At 34.0% G+C, this 11729-nt stretch overlaps 1 protein-coding gene across 1 annotated transcript; it reads right to left on the bottom strand.

Moving 5' to 3' along the window:
• Positions 1-4815: 4815 nt before the first annotated feature.
• LOC136210678 (glyoxylate/hydroxypyruvate reductase HPR3-like) lies at positions 4816-6995 on the bottom strand. The gene is made up of 2 exons (XM_066002049.1): positions 6454-6995; positions 4816-5744 (listed from the first exon to the last, which is right to left on the bottom strand). Exons 1-2 carry the CDS (start codon positions 6907-6909, stop codon positions 5220-5222), a joined length of 981 nt encoding a protein of 326 aa, XP_065858121.1. The 5' UTR covers positions 6910-6995; the 3' UTR covers positions 4816-5219.
• Between the last annotated feature and the right edge of the window lie 4734 nt (positions 6996-11729).

Here is an 11729-nt window from a genome sequence, read left to right on the forward strand (position 1 = left end):
TGTGGATGATATGTTGATAGTTGGACAAGATGTAGAGATGATTTCCAACTTGAAGAAGGATTTGTCCAGGTCATTTGACATGAAAGACTTGGGTCCAGCTAAGCATATCTTAGGAATGGAGATAGTTCGTGATAGGAAAGCTGGAAAGTTGTGGTTATCCCAAAAAGTATATTGAACGTGTGCTTGAAAGGTTCAATATGAAGAATGCGAAGCCTGTTAATACACCTTTAGTAGCTCACTTCAAGTTGAGTAATAGAGGTTGTCCTAAGTCAGATGAAGACAAAGCAAGTATGTCTTATGTTCCTTATTCATCTGTTGTTGGTTCTTTGATGTATGCTATGGTTTGTACTAGACCAGATATTGCACAGGCTGTTGTTTTGGTGAGTAGATACTTATCCAATCCGGGTAAGGTTCATTGGGAAGCTGTTAAGTGGATTTTCAGATATTTGCATGGTACTTCCAAACTCAGTTTGTGTTATGGAGGTGGCAAACCGATTCTTGAAGGATATACAGATGCAGACATGGCTGGTGATCTTGATAATAGAAAGTCTACCTCAGGTTATATGTTTACATTTTCAGGGGGGCCATTTCATGGCAATCCAAGCTACAAAAGTGTGTAGCATTGTCTACTACTGAGGCAGAGTATATATGTAACATCCCTAAAACCCTAACATATGAGTCTTCCCACATTCATATATGTTTTCATGATTGAATACATGCATTTTAGATTCATCTCATTGTCATTAGAAGTTTCGTATTCATAATGCGATTACCGTGCGATTGGGAGGCGATTAGTGTGTCGTTAAGATGTAACGATTGGTTAATTAAGTTTGGACTTAAATGAATGAATGCACATGTCCTTAATTGATTAAATTAGACTTATGGAGGGATGGAAATGAAGTTTAGTAAGTAGCACCTCACAAAGCATGATGTCACTCAATAGTAAGACAAAAGCTTTAGCTATTCCAGCCACAATTTCGACCAAAGCTTTAGCAAAACCTTCCTTGTTCATACCCTAACACCCTACAAACAAAACTCTTCCAATTTCTTCCATTTTCAAGCCAAACAAGTCAAGTTAGGAAGCATACTAGGTGATAGACACAAGTTGAAGGTTAGTATGTTGTTTTAGCTTGTTTTCTATGAGTTTGAGATTCTGAAATACCTAGGTATGATCATAGGATTTGTTGTGGATGAGTTGTGATTGAGTTTGTTGAGTTTTGGTGTTGTTTAAAGTGGTTATAGGCTGTCCAAATGAAAGATATGTATCAAGTGCCCTAAACAGAAATCTAGGGTACTGCTTTCAGTCATTTTGGAGCATGTTTTTCATATTGATATTGTTCGAATTTGAAGATACATAAAGAATAAACTATGTTCCTATATGTGTTATGAAACCCTCTGTAAAATATGGGACTTTAATTCCATATATAGAGGAAGAAAACCTAGATGGATCATGACTGCCTCGAAATTGAATGTCATGTGAGGCAGCCATGTTTATGTAGCATTTTGAGGACTTTAGATTCATAATTTAGGAAAGTTTATTTATACAAAAGTGTTCCTAACTACTTGAAGTATATGTCTGTAAAAGGATTTTACAATCCATTGTGTTTAGTGTGAGCTAGGTTGAGTGCATTGTTGTCCTCAAAACAGACTCTAGCAAGTGCACTAGATACAAGTAATAAAATGATAAGTAGAGTATCGTCTCCACAGGGATTGATAACCAAATTTTACTAGAAAAACCTTGCAGAACAGGGTGTTTGTGGTGTGTGATTTTCTTTAGTTGAGAATATTGTGATGTGGTAACAAAAATACTAATGAAGATATTCAGTGTAATAAAATGAGTTTGATACTGATAAAGAGATAGAACAGGCTATGCCACAGCGGAACAGGTTACTTTCAGCATCTAAACATCCTATTTATTCATGAATGACATAAAGTGAAGTCAAGGTCTCTGTTTTAAAGCTCACTTAAGTCAACTTTCGTGTGTTCTTAAGATTCTAAGATGTACTACAACCTTAAGGGCCCTTAATGTTGGTTCTTTCTTGCATTACGAGCGAAACAACATTTCTGTTTAGAAAACCCTTGATACAATCCCCTAACATTCCTATGTCGGGGTTTGGACGTTTGATAAAAGGTTCCGTGAAGATGGAAGCAGTTTCCTATCATTCATCTAACACTAAGATACATGCATTTAGCAATAGAGTGAAAGCTTTATCAAGCACAACAACATATAGCATCATTCATTCATAAATAAGAAAAATAGAAGACTTACATAACCAGCCCTTGTTGGCCAAGCTCGTTCAGTTGACTACTCACTCATAATGATGAGTGAACAACCACAGAAATTGCAATAACTCCCCATTAATGGAGTTAGGTCTCTAAATTAAAGAGAACTCTCATGGAAGATGAAGTTTCAGCCCCCCAAAAAGTTATCTCTCTCATTTTACAGTAATCTATTTAATTAGGAGGAAAGAAACATAAAATATACTAAAAAGTACTAAAAAGTACACTGAAGCAGGCCGTTCTGACAGATTATGGCCACTTGAACACTTCAAGGCCCAAATCTTCTTCAACAAGCTAGATCTCCACTGGTCCCACGTCTTTGCTTGGCTGTCTTCCATCTCTTTACATGCTATTGCCCTTTGGTTCATAGATTTCCCTTTACTTTTTCCTGCAACGGGCTGTTTGACAGCTTTCTTCACAAAATCTGCAAAAAGGGTTCTTTAGTCCTAAATTAATAACAATTAACAGCCCATAAGCCTATTTTTAGTGAAATAACATATGGTTATTAGGGTCAATTATGAACCCATCATGCATTATGGTAGATGCAAATTTGGGTAGTCTGTTTCTTGGCTGGAAACAGGACATAATCATTTTGCATGCCATATATTGTGTAGAAGTGATATTAATGTGAATTTTGGATATGTTATACCCATATATGTCTAGTTTCAGTAGGTTCAAGAAACAGGACATTTGGATTCATATAGAGAAAGTTATGGCAGAATGTGTGCAAGTAGGTCATATGATGATCTAAGACAAAAGGATTAGATTGCATGAACTTTGTGGAGTTAGTGTCTTGTAAATCATATATCATTCATTAATTTATATTTTCATTAAGTTTATGTTAAGGCTAATTGTATAAATGTTATGTGACATTAGGAGGACAATGTGCAATTGAACGCACACCCGATCGTGTTGAATAGATCGAACCAAGTGCGACGGTAAGCATATTGCTTATATATGTGTATGAATGTATTGTGCCTGTGACTTGTTGAGTGTGAGATGTGGTTGAATCTTATGTGAATGATGTGGATAATGTTTGAGTGTTTGTGATACGTCATGATTGACAAGAAAGTGATATGATTGAGTATGTTGCAGTGTTATGAGTAAAAACGGCATGTTGAGCCTTGTGCACATACTGGAACTGAATAATGGTTGGATTATAAATGAATATGAGCTTGCTTAGATGGATATGTGAAATGGTCCAAGTTGAGAGTGCTATCCGAATATTGTGAGCCGGAAGCACATGTGTTGAGATATATGAGTACGTGAGTTGAGTGTAACTCCTCCGTAGCACAGATGATTGTATTCCGAATTTAGTGAGCCGGAATACAGATTGAGCCCAAGGACCATTTTATATATATTCTCTAAGTATAGCAAGGCCTTTCTAAAATAAGTATTACTATAATAAGTGAAACAGGTGAATAAATTCTAACTTGGTACTGATGATATATTTTGATTTGTGCTCTTTACATTACTTTTGTATATACATATATGCGTAATATGTTTATTGAGTAGGAAGCTCACCCCTTGCCAACAGATTTTATAGGTTAGGTGGAGTTCTTCTTGCTTAAGGTCGCACCAGCAGTGTCAGTCCATTCTCATCTAGGCACTTTGGAGTCTTGTGATGTACTTTTGTTTTGTAAATCCTCCATGTAGGATAATGACTTAAATGTGTATTGTAAATGCTTTCTCTTATGTATAATATGTAAAGTTTATATGAGATTGAAGTTTATATAATTGAGAATTGAAAGCATGTCTATAACTGATATTGTGTGAGATATCATGTGATCCAAGTGAAGCGTATAAGGAGATGATTTGGCTGAAGAGGTTTCTTCAAGAGTTGGGTTTGAAGCAATGTGAGTATGTGACATTCTGTGACAGTCAGAGTGTTATGGACTTGAGCAAGAATACCATGTATCATGCTCGTACTAAGCACATTGATATTAGATATCATTGGTTACGGAATGTGATTGAAGAGAAAGAATTGTTGTTAAAGAAAGTCCACACAGATAAAACTGCAGCAGACATGTTAACCAAGGTGGTTCCCGGAAGTAAGCTTGAGCTTTGTAGTAAGCTCTCCGGGATGAGATTCAAAAATTGAAGAATTTGTGTTTCTTCCTCTCCGTGATGGGCTGGAGGGGGAGATAGCTTCCAATATTGTATAATTGTACAGAAGTTCTATCCTTGTTAAATAATATCCCTAAAAAATAGAGGTGGCAATTTCTGACACGAAAACATAATTACAGAGCCAACCCAACTAATACGACACGATTGACACGAAAATCATTTTTCTAGCATTTATAACATATAAAACCATATAGAACATAAATATGAGATAACACAATTTTGACACAAAACACGATAATTACCAGGTCTACTAAAAAAATATCCAAAATTTTAATTCGTTGGTTGGTTCGTCCATATTTACTTAGATTTGGCCCATATATGCTTAGAAATGGTAAAACTAGAACTTTTGTCACGGGTTTCATTTTGATATTAACATGAACTCTCTAATTTGTTCTGTAATTACTCAAATTCTATGAAAGCGCATTATTCAATTTAAGTAAAATCGGCAATTTCTTACACCATAATACGATTTAGTAAAATATATATATCACATAATAAATTATTACTAACCAGTTTGACACCTAAATTCACTGATTTGGAAAATTGGATTCATCTTCAAAAATATCAACACCAGCACCACCAATTTCTCTCTGCACCAAGAATTGCACTAGTTCCTTCTCATCAACAAGAGCCCGACGCCCACCATTTATTATCACAACTTTCTTCCTAGACTTGTCAGCCTTCTTTCCCCTAGCTGGGAACTTGTATTTGACATTTTATATGACGTTTCTATAATTCACTAGTTTTACGAACTACCAAAAACAGCTTTGAAATTGTATACTTGGACTCTATTAGAGATAAACTGTACAAGTTCAATCAATTTGGACAGCTGATAGCAAAGGTTGGTTTGAAAAGAAAGCCTTCAAATTAGCCAAGACTAAATCCTGCATTGCTTCAAACGATTCTGGAGTTAGGACAGCACAGTGTGGTGACAACACTACATTATCGAGCTCAAATAAACTTGCTGGAACATTAGGCTCATTCTCAAACACATCAAGACCAGCACCAGCAAGCTCCCCTTTCTCCAAGAACTGCACCAGTTGCTCCTCATCCAAAAGAGCGCCTCGGCCGACATTGATTATCACTCCTTCCTTCCCTAAAGCTGTCATGACATCCTTGCTGACTACATGGTGAGTTTCTTCAGTCAGTGCACAACAAACTATCAGAACATCACTGTTAGCTGCAAGGTCATGTGCATTTCCATAGTAATTGAATGGAATAGAAGGCTTCTCTGTTCTTGCAGTATATGCAATTCTGCAACCAAATGGTACAAGTCTTTTGGCAATTTCAGAGCCTATACTTCCCAGCCCCAAAATCCCAACTCTTCTGCTTCCTAGCTGAAACAGCAAATTATTGACACAAACAGTTAACTCACATCTATCACTGAAACATAACAAGTTCAGCCACATTCTAAATTAACCAGGTAATCTCAGGTGTAGAGTGTATTTCATGATTGTTAAACCTGAATTGACCATCAGCCTTCATGAAAGCAACTATCATGTTCAATTTGTTGGAGATAATAAAAAATATTAAGCATCTATCAGCTTATGCCTAAATGTTCTTTGATATCAGAGCCACATCAAGACTTCTATTGTTGGATATCCAGCAGTAAAGAGGATTATTATTTTACTCGCTTCAGCACAACGGACATTTGTGTGTTAAAAAGAGTAAAAACTTTTCTTGGAGCTAAGCTTTTGAATTAAATGGTTTTCAACACAATCATTTACATAGTCAATTTGGTTACTGTTTGTTGTTAGTTAAGTTTGCTATTTTTTCTTCTGAAATAGCTATTAGTAAAATGTTTCTCAATTCTAGCAAAAAATGTTCTACTCTTTAGAGTGAAAAAAGAAGAAGAAGAAAAGCTACTGATAACCAAACCAGTTATATGAGTTGAAATCCGAATTATCGGTACTTGGAGGGGGGGAAGTTCATACTTTCTAGGCAATATAAGAAATTTTGACTTAATTATTCCATCTGATTATGACAATCCATCAGAATTTGAAGTAACTCGTACGAAATTCAATCAAATAAAAGCATATACAAAACCTTGAAACCAAGAGGAAAGTCGTCTTTCACGGGCCACAACCCAGCCCGTACATACCGATGACCGGCGCTGATTCTCCTCAAAACATCGAGCAAAAGAGCCACAGCGCAATCGGCTACATCCTCGCAGAAGGCAGAGCTTACATTAGTGACCGCAATTCCTCGACGGCTACACTCGACAAGATCAATATGGTCAACGCCAGCGCTGGAGCCGACAATGACCTGGAGGGAAGGCAACCGAGCGAGAGCGTCGGAGTTGAGGGGAGAGGGGCCGACGCAGAGGAGGACGCGTGCAGAGAGAAGGAATTCAGGTGGAGGAGATTGAACCAGAGGGTCGATTAGGTCAAAGTGAGAATACAAGCCGGAAAGGAAGGTTACACCAAACGACGGGGCGCGATGCAACAGAATTTTGGGTCGGCCGCAATCTTGGTTGCTTGGTTGTTCATTTTGGGCGGCCATACCTACGCTCTGCGAAGCTTGTTTGTCTGGTTTTATTTTCGGAGTAAAATATTATTTCTTGAATTGATATATAAATAATCAATGCATGTACAAACAACAAAAGACGTGACGAATTTGATTAAAGAAAAAAAAAACATCATCAGCTCTTTATCTTTTATTTGGAATTTTGATTCATTAAGCATTTCCTAATTCTTTTAAAAAGAAATTAATAATTTCATACGGTACTTGAAATTATAATAAAATATATTTTTTCATTAGCTTTTATATAGCCATATTATACATTTAAAACGGGCTTTCAAAACAGTGAAAAAATATATATTTTAAATGCATGTGAAAATGAAGCAGTAGGATAAGAAAATTCTATTCACCAAACTCATATAGGTTCTTGAGTCAATGCTTCTCATCCTGCAGGTGAAAAAGCGATGTGCTCATTTCCCATCTGCTTCTCTTTCCCGATTGACCGATCCATATTTTTGAGTAAAATGTACAAGACTCCTCTGATAAAGAGGGGTAGGGAAGACTTCATGGAGGAACTAGCCTTTGGTTGGCACGGCTCCCAGCCTGGGGGTTCAATCCCTCCCCCGTCCTTTCTCTCTTCCGTTGAGCAAAACCCTCTGTTACCTACCAGAGTTTTATGTTAAAAATTGATTTTTTTTGTTCATCAATGGTTTAATGGGATAAAAAATAAATAATCAACGGCTTAATGTATTCAAATAAATGATTCAAGGATTTAATAAATAAAAAATGAAAAATTACGGACATAATGATGCATTTTGCCTTTGATTAATATTCCTTCCTTGGTACCAAAAAGAAAGGATTAATATTTTTCAAGAGAAATTTTACTATGGTCCCGGTCCATTGGACCTTACTAATAGAAATGTGATAATTGTGCATTTTTTTTCCTTACACCAATCATCTCTTGTTTCATCGTTGGTAAATATAACAATAATTAATAATTTTAATAATAAAATAATAAATAATTACTGAATATGATGAGTATTGTTGGAGATGATAAGTATTAGTTACTCCTCAAATCACTAAGAGTCAAATTGTTTATATTATTTTTAGAGTGTGGACTAAGAGTCTCTTAGATATGCTCTCAATGTTTTAATTTAAGTGATTAAGGGAAGTTTGACATTGATGTGACCAACAGAACCTGCTGTGGAGGGAAAGTGTTGTGAGAAAAGTTGATAAGTGTTTAATAAATACGCAATAAAAGATCTAAAAGTCAAGAAATAAAAAATGTATATTAGGTTAATGAAAGTTACTGTTATTTTTGTTAAAAAAAATTAATATCAACTTTCTTGATAAGTTGTGACAACTACTTTTTCTAAAAAGTACAGATTGTAGTTTTTTCTAAAAGCAGCTTTCCCAGTTTTTTCAGCTTTTAAGAAAAGTAGTTTGCACTTATCAAACGTTATGTTTAATTGGAAAAGTTGTTTTTAAGGTCTAGCAAAGCAATGACAAATGCGTCCTAGATAGGTTGCCAGAACAAGACCTTATACTTGGATGAATTGAACTAGAGTTTCCATAGTTAAGATTACTCATGAAACTAGGTGCTACTTGATTCTAGTAGAATTATTTGAACCATGTGTAAAAGAGTCTAAGATGGACAACGGATCAACAAAATTACTTATAATGGGTATGGAACGGATATGGAATTACCTTTCGAGTGCCCGCTACCCGCCGTATATTAAAATGAAGATTACAATTGTATGAAATGAAATATTTATTTTTTAGGTAAATAAAAAAAAACACCTTGTAATTTCATGTTTTCATAATTAAATCATTGTGGTGTTTATTTTTTTGTTGCAAATCGAAGATTGTGGTTCTCGCCATTAGCAAAATGAGAAATTTTAAATTGATAATATTAGTTGTGGACATGGCAAAGAATAACCTTGTCAAATAAAAAAAATCATTTTTTATTTTAAATTCTTATTTTTTCTTTTCTTCTTTTTAAATTAAGGATCCGACGGTGAAAATCTTTTGGGAATTTTGAAGAAGAATAAAAAAAGAAATAATTAAAAACTATATATTATATAAAAAAAATTGATATTTGACAAGTCAAATGAGAGAGAAAAATTAGATAAAAATACACTTGCGATCATGGTTTTAAAAACCGGACCGGACATCGAATCGGTGGAATAAAGGGTTCAGGGGTCAATGGGTTCAACCGGTTGATCCGGACTGGTTGAACCGAATAACGTCATAAATTATATATAAATATTTATCTATAAATAAATATATAATATAATTTTTTGTTAGTATTAATTTTTATTATGTTTAGTATTAATATTTGTATTTTTTTTTATCTATGTTAGTTATTATTACTATGGTTTGTTTCATTTCTTTAGTAACACATTTTGTAAATGTTATTTTGTTAAAATTACTTTTGTTTTAATAGTATTATCCCGAAAGTTGAGTTTCAATGGAGCTTTTTATCATAAATCATAAATATTTATGAATTGATTATATCAATGTGGGATGTGGGAGGGATGTAGGGATTTTTAATATAAATATATAATTAAATAAATAAAAAAAGAAAAGAAGAGAAAGAAGTGATAGTGGGGGAATCCCACATCAGATAAAAAGAGTGGATTCAGTAAAAGTCATTTCTATAAAAGGACATAGGGAAAGGTAATAAGCTGTCAACCATGAATCTGATTCATGAAAATTAATTTATATTTTTAAAAGAAACCCGGGTGAAACCGGTTCATCGGGTTGATCCTGGTTCGCCGGTTTTCCCGGTTCCAATGGGGTCAATAACATTGATTCCTAAGTATTGTAACCGGACTGGAAGACTGACCAATTTTCAGTTGAACCGGTTCGACCGATCGATCCGGTCCGGTTTTTAAAACCATGCTTGCGATTTAACAAATTGACATTTGACAATAAAAATTTCTTCGATTTGCTAATGACGAGACTATAATCCTCCATTTGTAACAAAAAAAAAATACCACAAGAACTTAAGTGTGAAAAGGTAAAATCGTAGAATTTCTTAAATTTACCCTTATTTTTGTGTATTTTAATTTCTCGATAATTTGAATAGTTTATAATGTTTGAATTTAGGTTTAATATCTTCTCAGCCTCCTTAAGTTGTCCTAATATTGCAACTGACCCTTCGAATTTAGATTTGTGACAACTAATCCTCTCAACTTACTTATTTAGAACAAATAACCCTTCAAATTGCTCAATTGGAACAAATAACTCCTCAAGTTGCTTATTTAGAACAAATAACTCCTAAACCCCCAAAAAAAAACATTCAACATAATATTACATCAGAAATAAAAGATTTCAAAATATCGGTTGCTACATCTAACTAATATACTGATACATTAACTAAAGGGCAAAAAAACTCCCAAAATAACCTATTTAAGAGGTTATTTGTTTCAAATAAGCAAGTTGAGGGGGTTAGTTGTTACAAGTATAAGTTTAGGGGCTCAGTTGCAGTATTGGAACAACTTGAGGGGGTTTGGAAGGTATTAACATTAAGCCTTGAATTTAAAATGTTTGTTAAATTTGTGGATGAATTATTAAACTTGTGTATGGTTTATTAAAGTTCTATTTTGTTAAACTTGTAATTTATTTGTTTTATGTGTTGATTTTTAAGGAATAGGGATACCCGTGGGTAGCTGCAAATTAAATGGGACTGATCGTACGCAATTCAAAAAGTATACTCATTAGGGTAATGAAACGGAATGGACAATTCAAAAAACAAACAAGTAAGAATAATGTAATTGGCATTACATGCGGATACCATACCTATTGACATTTTTAAATTGAATCTCTTGCACACTCAATTGAATTTGGCACACTCCACTTAATAGTTGATGTGCCACGGGCATATTACAACATGAAACTGAATCAAGTTCTTATTCTATGTCTTATCCTTTATTACAAATTCATATTCTTCTTCGTCTAATAGAATTTTTCACTTTCTTCTTCGATACTTTTATTCTTCATCATCTCCATTTAATTTGATGTTCGACTGCATATTTTCAAATTGTTGCTCCCTTTTCTGATTATAATCTTTATTTCGTTGATTTCATTACAAATGTTGATAGTAAATGAGAGAAATATATATTTTTTTTATGTAAATAGTATGGGATAAGTTTAATTTACTCAATTTGGAATTTTGGGAATCAGTATGTAATTAAGGTTCGTAATGCTGAAATTATTTCAATCTATTTTTAGAAAAATAATATTTCTCGTTTTCTTTCAATTTATTTAGAAAAATAATCCTTCTCCTTTTCTTTCAATTTTTTCAAACAACTACTCCTTCATATGGGTATTTCTTGTGGATTGATGAAGACACATCTAACCATTGTCAAAATATTAGGATCGTTTTGTTGAACTTGAATGAGAAAGATGAAATTATAGAGTTGCAGAAGAAATTAATCACAGAATTATAATTGGCAATATAACTATAAAATATATATCCTCAACCATTCACATAATTATTAAAATAATAGCTCATCATAGTTAAAGAAGAACATCAATAAAAAAAGAAGATCAACAACTCATTAAATTTGAAATTCTAATCTATTGAAGAAAATATCATATTGTACAAGAAAGTTTCCCTTTGAAGAGGTTTCTGCAAAACTTTATCAAACTAGATCTCTCAAGAAATGAAAACGAACTCTGATGTGTTTGCATTTTTCATGCATGGCTGGGTTTTTTGAAAGTTTGATCATAGAGGTATTATCACACATAATAGTAATGTAGCCTTCTTGGCCATAATTTAAGTTCATCAAAACTCGCGTTATCCACACTGCTTGACAAGCACAAGAAATGGCAGCTACGAACTCTACTTCTGTTGT

Source organism: Euphorbia lathyris, chromosome 1, assembly GCF_963576675.1.
Source record: "Euphorbia lathyris chromosome 1, ddEupLath1.1, whole genome shotgun sequence".
Lineage (NCBI taxonomy): Eukaryota > Viridiplantae > Streptophyta > Magnoliopsida > Malpighiales > Euphorbiaceae > Euphorbia > Euphorbia lathyris.

Coding starts and splice junctions, on each gene's coding strand:
- LOC136210678 (XM_066002049.1), bottom strand. CDS start 6,909: ATGGCCGCCCAAAATGAACAACCAAGCAACCAAGATTGCGGCCGACCC. Junction 5,745..6,453: donor ACTTTCCTCTTGGTTTCAAG/GTTTTGTATATG, acceptor TTGCTGTTTCAG/CTAGGAAGCAGAAGAGTTGG.